This window comes from Ambystoma mexicanum, chromosome 3q, assembly GCF_040938575.1.
Source record: "Ambystoma mexicanum isolate Mex_15411 chromosome 3q, UKY_AmexF1_1, whole genome shotgun sequence".
NCBI classification, from domain to species: domain Eukaryota; kingdom Metazoa; phylum Chordata; class Amphibia; order Caudata; family Ambystomatidae; genus Ambystoma; species Ambystoma mexicanum.
In genome coordinates, this window is record NC_090926.1 from 299,745,185 (window position 1) to 299,762,682 (window position 17,498).

General features: G+C 46.2%; 1 protein-coding gene across 1 annotated transcript in view; it reads left to right on the forward strand.

The window, feature by feature from the left end:
- Positions 1–17,498, forward strand: part of LMBR1L (limb development membrane protein 1 like) — a 271,100-nt gene that overhangs the window by 96,167 nt on the left and 157,435 nt on the right. Inside the window, exons 4-7 of the mRNA XM_069653833.1 lie at positions 3,689–3,828; positions 3,935–4,038; positions 4,539–4,665; positions 14,934–15,002. Of these exons, the coding sequence (XP_069509934.1) occupies positions 3,689–3,828; positions 3,935–4,038; positions 4,539–4,665; positions 14,934–15,002 (440 nt within the window). The remainder of the gene's footprint in view (positions 1–3,688; positions 3,829–3,934; positions 4,039–4,538; positions 4,666–14,933; positions 15,003–17,498) is intronic.

Consider the following 17,498-nt stretch of genomic DNA (forward strand, 5'->3'; position numbering starts at 1 on the left):
CCACTACCCAGTGACAGATCTGCCCACCCCGAGCACTGGTCCAATCAGGACCACTGGCGGCAAAATTCATGCTAACCACTCGTGGATTGGAACCAGACCGTTCCAGCCCACCTGTCAGCAAACACACATAGCTCCAGTAGCATGCCAAAAGCCTCTGCTTTCCTGTGCACTGGAAGTCCATATAAGGATTTTCCTTGCCTCACATGCCAGGAAGAAGGCTAAAAGACAAGATGCCAAATGACAAGCAAAAAACCTCGTGGCATGGCCAAGTTTGACCACTAGCCAGTTAGTCAAACGCGGTAAGGCTTAAACGAAATGCACCAACACATGGTCAAAAGTCACTGCTGCCACCAGCTTGTCCATTTAGCAGACCTAGAGTAACCAAAAATCCTCACGGCAATACAAAATGTGCCCCATAGTACTACTTTGTAAAATGCATTGTACCATGATTAAAACTACCACAAGTGGTAAAAAGTTAATAAAAATAGTAACAAAGCAACTACACTAAGGGAAACCGTTTCCCAGTACTAACGACCTGAAGCGCATGTCGGTTCCCCATAACAGATGAGCAAAAGCCAGAGTAGTGCAGCCTAAGGCTCCACTACACTATAAAAAGAACAGGTCCAACACACAAATAAAAGCAAAACGTTTGAGGATCCATAGAAATGGAAGGAAAGGTGCAGTAAAGAGGAATCTTTCTTAACAACCACCGACTCTCGCTCTCTAATTCGCCCTGTCCACCTTGCCTCCCCAGGCACTCTTTCTTGTGGGCCCTTCCGCCCAGTTCATGAACTTCCCCACCTCCCCTCCCCCTTGCAGTTTTTGCTACCACACTTGCACGATCTGAATGTCGCAAAGCCTATTGGGATTGCTACTTTCTCCTACCTGTCCCCCCCCCAATCCCCTCCTGCTTTGCTGCACCTCAAAACACTTGTGTATAGGCGCACTACAAATTACCAATAATGTTTAGTTGCCACCAACCTCCCTTTTAAAAACTTGTGATAAAATCACCCTAGGGAACAAATGGGGAGCCTGAGAGGCACCCGTGGTACTGGATGTTGTGGGGGGCGACGCAATACCTGATACCTTAAGTAGTGTAAAAAGGGATTTGAGGGTAGGGGGACTTCAGGCAAAGTCCCTCTGGCCACCAAAAAGAAGTCAATGAATCAATGGGGGAAAAGCAAAAAAAGTTTGAGGGGCCCAAAAAGTCTCTAGAATCCCCAAAATAGCATTGGTCCCATTGTTGCAGTCCAACAATGTAAAGGCAGCGTCCCTAAGTATGGGCCCAATGGTAGAAGACCAATATGCAAGGTGGGACCTTACATCCAAATCACTTGGGTGACATTCAGCGTGTGAGTAGAATAGTAGAAAATGGTGTATTTTCATAAACTTTCAACCAAAGTCAGTGGGCACTGAGGTCCAGAGACTGGAAAATTCATGTTGCATCAGTAAGGGTCATGGTAAGTTTTGGGTTCAGGCGTGGGTCACTGCACAATCCATTTAGTGGTTGTAATTGTCTTCAGGGCTTTGGGACTGGTACCAAGTATTGCAGAAAGTAAATGGGCAACTACTCCACTTTAATGTAGAAATGGGGCTAAGGAGGTCATTTTGAGTAAAATAATAGGGATGCATTTATTCAAACGTTCTAGTTGCCACCTGATCCGCGTGGGCCAACGACATTCAACTTCAGTAAAATTCTTATTCTGCTTTCTTTTTGGCATGACCCATGAGAACGGCTTATGCCCATCGCCTTGCTCAGCCCAAATTTAAACGGGTGAAAGCTGGTGGCACAAGCTTCCCAACCATTGCAGCCAATCAATGAAACCTACTCCCGCCATCCCTGCGAGCGGAAACCATTGGACCTTCTGAAAAATCACAGAAAACCTTACTATTCACATAATCCCCTGTTGAAATAGAAGTATATTGTGCCTTCTATTGTAATAAATGTATTAATATTGGCCTACGCCAAGCTGCTCGAAAGTCGCTTGCGAAAGTCTGTGTTGCAAGTTCCTGACCTTAGTCCATGTAAGCCGCCATTTTAGGTCAAACCGCCATTTTAGGATTCATTGTGGAAAAGTCACCCTGTGAGCTAAAATGGTGGACGATGTCATTCCAGAATACAACATGGCCGTCTTGACTTCTGTGCATAGCTAATGTGTAATTTGCCTGCAGGCCACTTGTTGAGGTCATGAACTGAGACCTTGTCCTTCATTGACCTATGTGTAGAAGGATTACTCGTGCAATGAAACTAATTCTCAAGCATATGTTGAGACAATGTATTCAAATACTGAACGAAGAACATCTGTTTAACTACATTGTATTAATGTTTAAGCAGGCCTGCATGGAAAACTTTAGAATACACAGTTATTGCATACGCTTGTTCATACATATATTAAAGGCAAACCAGTTATATGCGGTTATTTGAGACTTGGCACGAACCCTAGATCGGTGATGTATTAAAAGGAATGAAGTGGGGCTGGACACCGCGTCCACTAAATGTATAAAAAGCGAATGCATTCTAATGTACAGCGTCTCTCACTGAACACACTGAACCACGCTGGAGTTCATTGTGTTGTACTGAGGGCCGATAGCTATCTGATTTTGCTCTGATTTTGTAACTGGGTTCAGTATAAAATAAAGTACTTTGTATGTTCCTTTGTAACCCGTGTTCGGTGTATTTCCTTTTGGGGTACTCCGCCTCAATATTCTTTTTCTGTTTTCACACCGCTTCCACCTGAACCTTCCACTCCTGAGATGTACCATGTGATGTGTTATGCATTTTACCCAGGACCCAGGCTGCATGTTTCGCCCTGCAAGTAATTGGTCAAGAAAAAAGAGCCCTGATGCCTTAGGGCTTAGTGCGAGATGCAAATGGAAAAATAAAATAAATTAAGTGCATCGAGATATAATTGGTCATACCTGCTCCGGCAACTCTAATTCTTAGGCTATCAATAGCTAAGAACGTTAATGATCACTTTCGTCCCATCACACTCTCAAAAGAACAAGATCTCCCTTGGTACTGGATTTTACATGGGCTTCTGGTAGGGACACTGCCACCGTACTGCAAGTTATTCTCTGCTAGTGTCCCAAAAATGCTGATGCCAACCAGCGTAGTCCGTATCACCAGCTGTTTAAGGAAACTCTTACTGGGGAAACAGAGTACATTTTATTTTATGTATTTGCATTTGTACATGGTTTATCCTGACGCTAAGGAGCGTGAGTAATTTAAAGGGCACTCATGGTAGTCTGCTTTCTGAGGCTTCGTGTGAGCACTCATCAGAGAAAATGTTGTATACACCACTTGGGATACATCTGGCTCGAGCCGTGGGGGTAGAATGGGTCTTTGTCTCAAACGTTGACAAACTTGTGGCATATCAAGATATCTCGCTTTTTAAGTGCAACCTCTTCTTTTGATCTTCTGCCTTCCCCCTGTCTCATCTGTGCCTTTTTCAGCTGTCCCATCGCTCAGAAGTGCTCCGAAGTGTTTACAGTGTGTATGTTGTCTGTCCTTGGTTCTCAGAGGCCCTCTCACAGTATGCAACCCATGTATCATCTATCCTGTGGTTGTCCCACTCTCACTGCAGTGCTCGGTGATCCACGATTTCTAGCGTGCCTCTCTTTACATATAACACAGTTAGGGTGCTGTTTAATTTTATTCTACTCACAGCTTCCCTTAAATCTCTTTTAGGCTCTGGATGTGCACATTCACTCTGGCTGTATCCGTGGGGGCCGTTCTTCTCCTTCCCTTCTCCATCATCAGTAATGAGGTGCTGCTGTTCTTCCCCCAGAACTACTATATCCAATGGCTGAACGTTTCCCTCATCCACGGTAAGTGACAGCTCCTGCAGCAATACAATGGCTTACTGCACTTTGCCCTGACTTCTTAAATATGCCTCCCTCCAAATTTGAAGACTCTCCTTCTAATTGTTTTAAGGCCTCTGGAACCTCATCTTCCTGTTCTCAAATTTGTCGTTGGTCTTCCTGATGCCATTTGCCTACCTCTTCACTGAAGCTGAAGGCTTTGCTGGATCTAAAAAGGTAAACTTGACCTGCTTCTCAGAGGTTCACTGTGTGGCGCCTTTGGCTCTCCAGCTGTGGCTTCAGTAGAAGCAGAGACCACTTTAAAACACTTACCAGGATCGGCCATTCTGCTGTTTCCATGCTGGGCCCTTTCCCATTCTAAGTGCATGCATCAGTGATGGAAGTGAACATAGCCTTGTATTGGTGCTGGTTAACCTCAACATGTGATATTCAGATGCAGTGTTTCATATGGCACCAACTTGTGTGCCCTAGGGTTCTCGGTTCCTTTCTGGGTCCTGGCTTGATGCGGGGGTCTGGGGATTGGGGAATGTGAGGGGTGTTGTACGCATGGGTGCTGTCCTTTGCAATGTTCGCCTGTGCAGGGTTACTCTAGATGTTGCCCTGCCTACCCTGCTGGCAGTCATGTGTGACTAAATAGTCCTCCTTAGTATCATCAGTACCAAGGTTAATTTGAACTATTGTAGTTGCAAAAACTGTTGTCCTTCCTGTCTCTGCAGGGTATCATGGCCCGTGTGTATGAAACCTCTGTGGTCCTGCTGCTGCTCACCCTGCTAGTTCTGGGTATTGTTTGGGTGGCATTGGCGATCGTGGACGAAGATGCAGCAAGCAGGGAATCTCTGTATGGTACGTGATGCTGCATCTTGAATGGGATGCAATGTTTTATATTTATTGAACTTTGTATAGCATTTTTGCCAAAGGACTGAACAGTGGTTATATAAACGATGCAAACAGAAAATGAGACTTGGAATTGAAATGATTAGGATAAGAGTGAGAGACAAATGACAAATCATAAAGAAGAAAGTGAACGTTGAGGCCAGTACGAAAAATGTGAAGGAAGGTGGAAGAACTGATATTGAGGGACAAAGAGTTCTGTTTGGGGAATGGCGGAAGCAGAAACGAAACCAGGAAGAGGTTTAGGAACAGAAAGAATGTAATGTTAGTGTGACTGAAGAGGTATGGGAGGGATGGGTTTAAAAACAGAGCAGGAAGGGACGGGGGAGCCAGCCATGCAAACATTTATAGACCATACAGAAAAAATGGAAGAGAAGACGAGTGAAAAGGTTGAAAAGAGATTGATAAAGGGAGGAAGAAATAAAGGAGCAGAGGAAGAAATGGAGGAGCAGACAGGGAGTTGGAAGAGTAGACTGATAGCTGAGTTCTAGATGGAGCGAAGAGAGTAGAAAATCTGGAACTCAAAGGCATAAAAGTGACCAGAAGATTAAATGGTTGACTCTGGGAAGAGGGAGACATGGTATACGGGGAGAAAAGTAGGGGACTGAGCACATAGCCTTAGGGAACACCAAAGAGTAAAGGGAGTGAAGACAAGAAATGGCCCGCCCTAGAATCTCTGTAGTAATGCTCAGAGGGGTAAGAATGGGACCCATTGTAGGATAGGAGCAGAAGGGCCCAGGGTGGAGAGGGAGGACAGAAGAGTGGGCTGATCAACAGTATAAAATGCGGCAGAGAGGTCAAGAAGTAGTAGTAGTTTAGAGGACAGTATATCATGGAGCGTTGACAGGAAATTGAATATTTGTGACAGGGCAATTTTTGTGGAGTGAGAAGGACAAGAAACCCTATTGAAGGTGGGGACGGCAAGTAGTGAATAAAGATTGAGGACATTTCTGTGTAGGCAACTCGGTCGGAGAGTTGGAGAGAGAGAGGGTCCGACAATTGGAAGGGAGGGATCAAAGGAAGGTTTCTTCAGAATAGTTGTGATGGCCTGTTTAAGGAAGATGTGAACCAAGAAGTATTGACAGAATGATTCAAAAGACAGGTAAGTTAGTTTAGGAGGTGGAGGTTGACACATGGGGCCTCATTACAACTCAGGCGAATGGGTTAACGGGGTCCGCTAATGGGTGTGGACCCGTTATTCCCATTTCGCCTGATTATGAGGTCCCCTCGCGGGACCCGGTAAGGATGCCTGGTAAAACCAGGCGTCGTTACCGGGTCCCGCGAGGGGAAAATGGAGCTAACGGGCCAGTCGTAATCGGCCCGTTGTTAGCTCCCTCTCCCATTCCCATTGAGCCCTATGGGGGCTCAAATGGGAATGGGGAAGGTCTGGGCTCGGGTTCCCCGAGGGAGGAATTACCGGGCCCTCCGAACTCGTAATGGCCCGGTAATTCCCCAGTCAGGGAACCCGGTAAAGGAGCCCGGTTTGGCGGCAGCCACGGAGCTAATAGCTCCGTGGCTACCGCCAAACTCGTAATGAGGCCCATGGTGTTAAGAATGAGGGCAAAGTGCTAAGAAGGAAAGCAATAAGGTGGGTTACGGCTAGCACGGAAACAGCATCAGTCATTGAGAAAAGTAAGTTAAGTACAGTGGGAGAAAATTAGTGGTGAGGTAATGGGATGGGTGGGAGTGAGAAGGGAAAAGAGAAAGGGGACTGAGAGAAGAGACTTTAAGGAAGTAATCAGCAATGTTGCTAGAAGAGAGGGAACAGGCGAGGGGCTGGGGGAGAGAGAAAGAATACTGTTAAGTAGTTGAAATAGGCAGCGAGGATGGTGGGAAAGAGAGCAAAGCCAGAGATGTTTTTTGAGGATATGCAGTGATTTTAACGAAAATAAAATAACGAATGCAATCAACAAAAACATTTCAAATATATATATATATGGGGATACAAGTTTGGGGGGGTCGGGTTGGAATTGTGTGGGGAAAGGTGAGGTTGTGGCGGTGCAGGTCCCCCAATAAAAATAAAAAATTCATTTTATTTTCTTATTTCATTTGTTATTTTGATATTCGTTTAAATCACATGTAAATGTTTTATAGCACTAAAAAGGAGAGAGTCATGGGAAGAGTGAAGGGCAGAGAGGGTGAGATAATCTGGGGATTGTGATTTCTTCCACCACTGTTTAGCCTAGTGGAAGGTAGATATAAGAGGAGATAACCATGGTTGAGGAGGTTTACGAGAAGGAGAGAAAGGTTGAGAGGGGAAATTGTGAGTCAAGAATGGACAGAATATTAGTATTTGAGGATGAGGCCGCACATGCATCTGTTGGTCTGCAGGCCCCCATTCACATAGAACTGTACATGGATCACCAAGGACGTATTTCTGCGTTGAATAGGACTAAAGCAATTAGGGACTCCATGCAAGAGGAGGTTTGCTTGTGTACGGAACCTTTTATTTTGCAAATTGTGCCCTCTGTCCTGAGCTGCCAGCAGTACTTCTGGACTCGCTGGGAATTTTTCGTTGATTTGGAAGGTGAGTGAGATTTTCTCCATCTCCTGCTTTTCATTTTGTTCTGGGAACACTGGACCCTTCTTTTTAATGTTGCAGTGTGGTGAGACCTCGCTTCCGCCCCCCCCCCCCCCCAACCCTCTCCGGTGCCCCCGGGTACCTTTTGCAATGTAGTTTTGGGTACACTGGGATAGTCCTTGGAGCTACCCGTATAGGAGTAGTCCTCTCCCTTTTAATGACTTGTGTTGTACCTTTTGCAGCACAAGCCATCTTGCATGGAGTGCTGTGGGGCTGCTTTGTGTCCCCTTTTGTCTGTTCCAAGTAGCCTTTTTGCTACTTTCCAGGCATCCTCTGAACAGGCTGGTGCAGTCCTACATTTTTGACCTTTTTGTCTGGATGCATTATCCCAGGTTGCCTTTTTAGTCGATAAAGCATTAATGTGGAACCTCTACTCAAAATGGCTTCTCCTCGTGTTTTAAGTCCAGTTGAAGATGATCTGTCCTTTGGTGGCTTTCCTTCTACCTTGCCTGGCGGGGGAGGGCACACTTTCTTCATGCAGTCTTGCAAGAAGCCTGCAAAGGCTCTCCTTTGAGTGTGTGCTGGCAGGAAGTGGGGATGGGGCTGTCTGGCCCAAACCAAATTCCACCAGGGGATTCGAAGTTGCTGGTCAGATTCTGGGAGTCTGGCTGCCTACTATTGGACAGCCAACCCTTAAGTTTAACTGTTCCAAGTGTCCATATTGGAAGGTTGATGTTGCACCCTCACCTCTGTTCCCCCTACAGTCTGAGGCCTCGGAGGAATTTAGGCGACCATCAGTGATGGCCCTCTAACCCGCAACCAAACAACCCTTTATGGCGATCACAATGGTGAGGTTGTCATTCCACGCGCTTTTGGCTTTGTAGGGTCTCTGGGACCTGAGATCACTTCTCTTGAACTACCCCCCCCCCCCACTCCCCAATTGGGCGGGAAGTCTGGATAACTTGTCTCTATACAGGGCTGGCCCAGGAATGTTGTACCTGGGGTCAGTGCTTCTGTGTGAACCCCATTGGTGGTATTTGCAACTCCCCTTTTATTGGAACTGGATCGATTATGACCCTTCTGTCCATATTTAGCATGTTGCATTGGGTATCCAGTGATTTTAATGAATACAAAACAGAGAATGGTTTTAATAACGAAACAATAAAAACGAAACCATAAAAACGAAAAAATATCTTTAAAAAAAAGATATGAGGGTGGGGTAAGTGGTTGAAACGGGTGGGGAGGGGGTTGGGTGGGTTTAAAAGCATAGGAAAACGGGACTGTTTTTTCGGGACCCCCTAGCCCCAATAAAAAGATTTTCTTAATTATAAACATTTAGTTGTAAAATCCTACTTTAATTTGGTAAAATCACAGAACCGTTCGCATTTACCCTGCATTAACTAACATCAGTTGTTATACTGGACTAGAGTGGACACAGGGCGCAGGCACAGACAAACATCGATGCACGATGGAACACGTCTACGGCTAAGCACATCCGGCCTAGTTTCACACATAGCTGTCCAGACTGAAACACCTGACGTACCCCAACACAGCTGCCACCAGCATCCAATGACCACCTGCGGAAAGGAAAACGGTATAGCTATCCTCACATAAACTCTCTTGACAACAGCAATCTATCTCAAACCATCAAAGAGCACACACCCACATGTCTGACCTCTACTGGGCTGCTTAGTCGAGCCTTGCCAGCCACCAAAGTCTTAGAATGGCAAACGTGCTCACACACATCTAAGCTAATCCCCTAGAATCTCTAATCGCATAGACTACAGTCACCAAAGGCGCTCCAACCAAGCAAAAAGCGCATTGAGGCCACACAAGTGGGGAAAAGAGCGCTATATAAATAACAAAATACAATACATACTAGCTGAGTGGGCCCTTCTGGACTACCCGCCTCTTCTCCCCCTTGCCCCTTCTTTGTAAAACTTGGGTGCGTGGGTCTCTTCCTTAACAGTTCTGCAAAGTGTTAACTGTACTACACAACGGTGCCCCCTTCTTCCTTAGTTCATCCTTGCTGCTTGCTACTTGAGCGAGTGGCTTTGCTAAACTGGGATTGTGAATAACCTTGCTTTAACCCCAGGTTGTCTTTTCCAAATATTGCCCCAGGTAGTTACTTGGAAAAAAGTTTTCGAGTGGATAGTGTCCTCCAACGTATTCCTCATCTTAGATGTATTCCATCCAGCTTTGCTGCTCTTCGGAAATCATTTCAGCAGAGGGCGCCGAGCGTCCATGTCGTCGAGTCGATGGTCCCTCGAAGGCCTCAGTCGAGGGTGACGTCATCGGGTGTATAAGTAGCACGCGCGGCGCCCGTTGGCCTTGGTTCCGTTTTTCCGCAGTTATGTTGCTTCGGACATTCGGCGCGCCTCGAGTTCTGTCAAGAAATATAATATAACGCGAAGTAATTATGTCCTCGTCATCGACGCCGACCACGACCCCGAGATCGGGTTTTAAGAAATGCAAGTTGTGCGGCTCGAAAATGTCGATCATGGACCCGCACCGTGAGTGTTTGTGGTGTCTCGGGGAAGGCCATGACGTGGAGGCCTGTTCGAAGTGTCAGGCGATGACGGGGAAGGCCTTGCGGGAAAGGAGAGGAAAGCTACAGGTAGGTCTGAAGGATCGAAGAGCCTCTAGCGTTGAGTCCCCATGGGGAAAAATCTCCTCGACGCGAAAGGCATCGGTCTAGATCCCGAAGCGATTCTCATCGCTCGTTGTCTTTGTCGAAGAAACAACGCCATAGGTCTCCCTCCACCTCGTCATCAGACGAGTCTCCGAAAATGAAATGCCCCACAAAACATTTGTCTACCGAAGAATGGGAAGCATTCAGGGTCAAAATGTTGGAGGTGTTTGAGAAGGCGAAGCCTCGGTCTGCACCTTCTTCGGAAGCCGGCCGGGAATGTCATTGCTCCGACACTCGCGCGCTCTCGAGCCTGGGTGATCGTAAAAGGAAGGATAGGGAACCTTCCAGGATGCTGAGCGATAAACGCTTGAGTCGAGTCGACTGCTCGAGGTCACCGACGCCGTCCGAGACCTATCACACCTCGAAGGGGAAACTGTCGAAGGCCACCTCGACGCCCTCGAAGCTGACCCTGTTGACGACAACTATGTCATCGCTGATGCCTTTATCGACGCCGAAACCCTCTGCGCCAAAGGCTCTAACCAAGCCAGGGCAGCCAGAAAGAGGGAAAAAGTAAAAAATGTAATTCCTTCAGATCCTGGTACTACCTCTTCCTCCTCCTCTCCCACAGAAGTTTTTCAAGCCTCTTCCTATGTACCTTTTGGATTGGAGTATGGCACCCCAAATGTCCCAGAGTGCTTGATCTCAGAGGAAAGCAGAATGAGGGATTTGGTGGAGTCTTTGCACAATGCAAGTGGCATTGACACTTCTCCTGAGAATGACTTTGGTATTCCTCAGGTCATCAGGAGGCTGAGAAGATTTCAGAGCCACATGATCCTAATTGCCCCGGATTGGGCCAGGAGAACGTGGCACCCGGACCTTCTAGACATGTTCATCTGTCCTCAAGTACGTCTTCCTCAGAGAGAACCTTCTCTCTCAAATGGAAGGTCAGGTTTTCCATCCAGAGGTCAAAACACTCAACCTTCATGCTTGGTATCTGAAAGGCTGAGATGCAGGGATTGGAACCTTCCAGATGACGTTATGGAGGTGTTGCTTTCGGCAAGAAGGCCAGCAACAAAGTCTCTATACCGTTGCTGCTGGGGGAAAAAGTTTTGCAACTGGTGCAGAGAAAAGAATGTCGATCCTTTTCTATGTTCTATTCCGGAAGTATTATCTTTCCTTCTGACCCTAGCACATAGAGGTATGAATATTGGAACAATAAAAGGTTACCTTGCGGCACTTTCCATTTTCAAGCGCTCATCGCAAGAATGCTCCAACTTCAAAATTCCTTTGATAATACAATTCTTAAAAGGACTCACTAATGTGTTTCCTCCTCACCCTTTTCAGGTACCGATCTGGGATCTCAATTTAGTCCAAAAATTCTTAATGTGTGCTCCTTTTGAGCCTATGCACACGTGTCCATTAAGATTACTAACGTGGAAAACCGCCGCCTTGGTTGCTCTAACATCAGCAAGAAGAGTGAGCAAATTGCAGGACAGAGTTGTGGTGAGGGTAAAACCATCATTTTTACCGAAAGTAATATCTGATTTTCATTTAAGTCCGAAAATTCTTACCCGCATTCTATCCTCCACCCCATCCTTCGAAGGAGGAGGAAAGATTACACGGGTTGGATCCGAAAAGAGCTTTAAGCTTTTACATCTCTAGACTTTCCAGACTTAGAGTGGACAACCAGCTGTTTATAGGTTACACAGGAAGGAAACTCGGTCAATCGGTGACAAAACGGACAATTTCACGCTGGATTGTGCTTTGCATTTCAGAATGCTAGAGACTAGCTCAAAAAGACCCTCCGGAATGGTTAAGGGCTCATTCCACCAGAGGCATCGCCTCCTCCACGGCCCTTCAAAGAGGTGTTCCAATAAGATCCAAAATTCTATAACCTGGATGCTTCCCAGTCTAGGGAGCTAACTTTTGGAAAAGCAGTACTATACTCAGCTATCTAAGAGTATTGAAAAATCTACCCCCTCCTCCAGAGGAATTGTCCATACTGTTTTGGGAGTCTATCTAAGATGAGGAATACGAGGGAGGACACAATCCACTCAAAGAACAAGTTACTTATCAACTGGTAACGTTCTTTCGATTGGATGTTCCTCCAACTTATTCATCATCGCCCTCCCAGCCTACCCCTCTGTAGATTTGTCCGGGTTATTGCCATCTCAAATCTCGCAAGGCTCATACCCGTCTGCCGGCACAATCTACACAGTACAAGATCAAAGATAAAAAGGGGGGAAAAACAGAACTGAGGCCAACGGGCGCTGCGTGTGCTACTTATACACCCGATGACGTCACCCTCGACGGAGGCCTTAGAGGGACCATCGACTCGACGACATCGACGCACGGCGCCCTTTTCCGAAGAGCAGCAAAGCTGGATGGAATACATCTAAGATGAGGAATACGTTGGAGGAACATCCAATCGAAAGAACGTTACAAGTTGGTAAGTAACTTGTTCGTTTGTACTTGCCACACACTTTCTTCATCTAAAAAGTAATGATGGGTCTGGTCTTGTAGGGGGAGGAAAGGACTGCACGGGTTAGAATAACGGATGCACCACATTTGTTTTACACTGAAACCAGGAGATTGTAATAAATTGTCAGGCACAGAATGTCAGGTTTTTTCCAAGCTACCATAGTTCAAAACCTAAATCAAAAAGGTTATTGATGGCTATCTGCTTGCAGATAGTTCCAACACTTATCCGTTTGACTAAAATGTTTGAGATGGAGATTCACAGCAGAAGAGATTTCAGAGTGTCTCGGACAAGGGGCTGCTTCTACTGCTATCCCACTGCAATCTTCACGTTTACACCCGAAGTTTACAAAGTGTCCCAATGAAAAGCTTAAAAGCTCAACCTCAAAAAGTCGGCTCATTTTAGAACATCCTAATGCCAACATTCTCAAATGATCTCGAAGGACCCAGAATTCAAGTATCCGAAGCAAGAAACAAGTGAAAGGTACCAGAAGCCATACCTGATGAAATCCTTAACTGCCAACGGAACATGCAGTACATAAGCAGACGTTCACATAGCAAATAAGAGCTTGATGCTGTGCTTTCACAGTTGCACCTGTGGATGGAGGGTATCGGGAGCAATTTTGTGCATACACAAGACTGTCGCAACTCGGTAGTGCTGCAAAAAAGCGTTCATCTGATGGTCATGCATTCATCTCCTCTGTAATTGAAAAGCTAGCCAAGCGCTTGAAGCACTCACAGGGCACTAGTGGTCTACGGGCCAACATTAGGCAGGCCAGAATGAGGCTCATATTGAGGAAAGTCTGAGTTCCAAAGGATTTCTTCTTCAAGTAAGTACAGACTTTAGAGTTACTAGAACGTGTTCGTAGAATGCTCCCTAGATGTGTTCCAGCGTTAGGCTGGGGCAAATGGTATGGCTGAACTCCCAAACACACACGTCGCCCACACACAATCAACACAAGACTAGGTAAGTATTACCAAAGGCAACAACGTACCGCAGCAGCATTGAATCCAGTCCCTGAATTCTTGGTGACGAAAGAACGGACACTGGATGGGAACTTGCAGCATCAGTCGACAGAAAAGGCTCCCAACAAAGGATTCTTCACTGTGGATTTGGCACCCTTTTACAGGTAACAGATGATGGATGGTTGTCACCGGTCATATTCTCTTCGCTCTCTTGGCCCAGCTCTCTGGTGAGGGGAATTGGGGGGGATTCAAATTCTCTGGAGGTCCAGCAGAAGCCCACCAAATTTTCTGCGAGAATCTTGACTTCGGAAGACGTTGCACAGGACTCTGGCTCAAGGCCCCCTTGCATTGGCAGTTTGCAGCCCAGGAAGGTCGCAGCATGTTGTGGGATGGCTCTATTTTGCATGTAGTCTCAAGTCTAGTGAGTCTCACCAGACTGTGGGCAGGGGTTGTTGTCTTTGGGACCCCCGGGTCGCATGGAGTGAAGGTTCAGAACAGGCACTGGTTACGCTGCAGGCATCTCTCGTCGCTGCAATCAGTTACAGTCGTCTTCTGTTCATCTTCCTCTTCAGATTCAGCTCCATTGGTCGACTTGTCTTCAGCTTCCAGAATCAGTTATATAGAAACCCAGACAAAACTTCTGCAGTTTGCATAAAGGGGCAGGTGGCTGTCCAATCGAGACATCCTGCCCCCCAGTGCTAACTGGTTTTGCTCCGGTTCACCTGAAGACAAAGGCCTGCCGAATTTCATTCCTCCCTCACTTCCTGCCTTCACAGACACTCTGTGGAGCCTTGGTGGGATACCTCAAATGTTCCCGCCGAAGACCAAACTTCAACCAGGATCTCTCCCACTTAGGACGGCAGAATACCTCAGAAAGGACGAGCACACTACCAATGGTGGAAAAAGAAAGAAGCCACTATTCTAGCAGAATGGTGACCCTTCTGTGCATTACCACGGCTGGTTTGACAGCCTGCATGTAATTTCCAACACATTAAAGTATGTCCACTGCCACCAGCCATAAGAGTTAGCTTGCCGCAGTAACAGAAATGTTACTACTCCACACCTTACATATAACATGTAAAGGGGATGGAAATCTCGCTCTATCCTTGCGAACAGTAGTTAACTCAAGGTAAATCGAGAGTAAATAAAAAAGGGAACCCCAAGGGGCAACACTGCACAGAAGGTGCTCTTTGCTGCCATAGTAAAAGGTAGATGCCCAAAGTCATAGAAAAGGATGGCTTCAAAAATACACTATGGAGGGATATATATATATGGTCACCCATAAAAAGAGTGAAAGAAGGTGTGATTTGGGGGGGGGGGGGGTGAAGGGAGGGCAATGTTCCCACTCACTCAAAGGAAACATTATCACCAAGTCCAGCAAAAAGTGTTGGATTTAACGGGCGAGGAAGGTTTAGCATAGAAAGGAAAATCTTCCCTAGCAATGTCTAACTGCAATTTCTTTACCTGTTTCTGCTTCCCAAATGAAAGCTTGACTGGGGCATCAGCTAGCTGAACGAGGGAACAGGGAGATAGATTTGTTAGTCTGGTTCCAGGTTGGCTTCTTGGGTAGGTTCTAGGTCAAGATCTTGGCAGTCTGTAACCTATTCTGTACCTTTTTTTCAGATTTCTGGGAGTATTACCTGCCATACCTCTATTCCTGCATCTCACTGTTCGGAGTCGTCCTTCTCTTGTGTAAGTGCTGATCCGGTAAATGCTTTCTTTCCGAATTAACATATTTCCTGCTGGCTGTCCATCGGTCCCCTCTCCTATGAGAAGATAATGGCCTTAAGTGATGAGGCCGCATGCAAGGGACCAAAATGTGTGTTTTGATTGGAAACGCTGCAGTAGGAGCTTTTGATGGATTGATGAGAAGGATGTTTTATTGTCCAGACAGGATGACTTGGGAATGTTATTTAATTCACCCGGATTATAAAGTACTCTCCAAGGAATACAACCTTAACCGTAGGTGGTAAATTGGACCTATAAAGAATATTTGAATTTGCTGGGTATACTTGAGTGATGGGCCCAAGGCTGGGAAATAATATGAAAGATTGCGCCTGCTGCTTTTGTAAGCAGAAGAAGGAAAACGAGGGACTAAATCATTTAGTTTCATATTGTGATGAACTACATGAGTTATGAATGTCACAGCTGGCCTAAACACACCAACTCCTAGAGACAATTCAAGGGTTTTCACTTTGATTTGTAGTAAGGGGCTGTCACTTTCTCTTGCTCGTCTAGGTATAGACCCTTCCCTCCCTAACTGAGGCGTCCCTAAACCGCAGGTTGATCACTAGAGACCAGTAACCCCTGTTAGCTTAACTCTATTTAACTCCACGTGCTAAAGGCAAACGTCTATCTAGACCGTCCGAGAACAATCTAGGTGTTCCTACTCGAAGACTTATCAATGTGATGCTTTCCTCTGTTAGGCAAGATAATATGCAGTGCCCTTTGGGTGCACTACAATAACCTTGACCTCCTGGCAATGGGGACCCGACCTTTGGTATAAGTCTTGACTACACAGGTTGGTAGTGTGGCTGAGAAGGGGTCAATGTGAGCAGTAATCTTTCACAGTAGCATTTATTCCAATACACACTTACACTCAAGGTTTCTTGATAAAACAATTATTAATTTATTTCAGTCAGTTGTATAAGCCTTCTTCAGAAGGGAGAAATATATTTAACAATTAAAATACACTTCAAAACACACTGTTTCTCTAAATCAAATGGCACCCATTGGGGGTGGCACACAGACACTTTCTATACCCTCAGGTGACTTAAATAGCTAGGACACTGTGGACATTTATCACTGGTACATTTAGAGCAATACTGAGTTTGGTGTAAAAGATGGAATAGCGGAATAAAACAATGCTTAACAAATAATTCATGAATGGGAGAGTACTTTTAACCCTTCCAATGTAGAGTAAATGGGGGGGGGGGGAGAGGGAGGCCGAAGCACAAAGTCCGAGATAGAGTCTCTCAGGGAGCCAGGACAGCCAATGTTAATTGCACAATGTCACAGGGAGCTGAAGATCGTCTTTGTAGGTAGTAAAAAAAAGGTTTGAACAATGTTTTTAGAAATGTTTGTAGTAAATAGAACACTTGAAGGTCCACAAGCTGGGAGGCTTTTGAGGGGAAAAGCTTTAGCAAATCTGCAAGGTAAACAAGACGGGTCTCAACTGAGAGCAAGCAAGGCTATACAACAAGAGATAAGTTCTCTTAGACTTTACAGTACCTCTGGTTAGAATAAATGATTCCAGCTGGCTTCTGTTCTTGTATAGCTCTGCAGATCCTGTTGTTCCTGAGCCTTAGTCATGTGGACAAGAGGGAGGACGTCTAGGGACTCCTGCCCTGCAATGGGAAGGTCAGCGGCAGCGATGGGCAAACTTCAATTCAGCGGTTCTTCAGTGTTTCAGCTCCTTGTGTCTGACGGCAAATGGCAACTCTACGGTTCTAGGATACCACTTCAGACTTTCCTTGCTTCTGGGGTCCAGCACTCTGTTGAGGTGGCTCAGGCTTGGACAGTCCTGCATCAGGGAAGTCCGGAGGATCTTCTAGCGCTTGGGTCCGACGTAAAAGCAACGCACACAACCTGGTGTTCCTCTCCCTGGCACTTCAATTCCAGCAGCAGTGGAAGTACAGCCAGCTCCGAGCGGATGTCCAGAAAGGCTTACTTTGGAGTTGATTTGGTCCCACCAATTCAAAGGGAGAAGTCGTCCTTTCAGGGCTTATTTAGTTGAGGTGAATTTGGAGCTTCAGCACAGCACCGGCTTCACTGGGCAAACCAATGGTTCATGAGCTGCAGCAGGCGTCTCTTCCAAGTTCTTCTTCGGATTCCTTGGTCCAGTGGTCGACTCTGCCTTCCAAGCCAAAAAGCCTCACCTTTTTATACAGGTTTCTCCCATTCATTCCAGCCTAGCTGCCAGTCGCACAGCAGGGTGGCTGGCCTTGCTGGACATCCTGCCGGCCAATCACCTTTGGTTGCATTCCTGTAACCATGGGTATTAAGCACAGGGCATTTTGGGCAGCTCCCTCACTTCCTGCCCCTGCCAGACATACTGGAGCCAGAGACGGGCTACACTAGTGCCAAAGACCAAACGAACAAAGGGACCAAACATGGTTTAACGCGCAGAGTAATTCTCAAGGACCTTTCCAACAATAAATGGTGAAAAAAAGACGAACAGGGCCATTC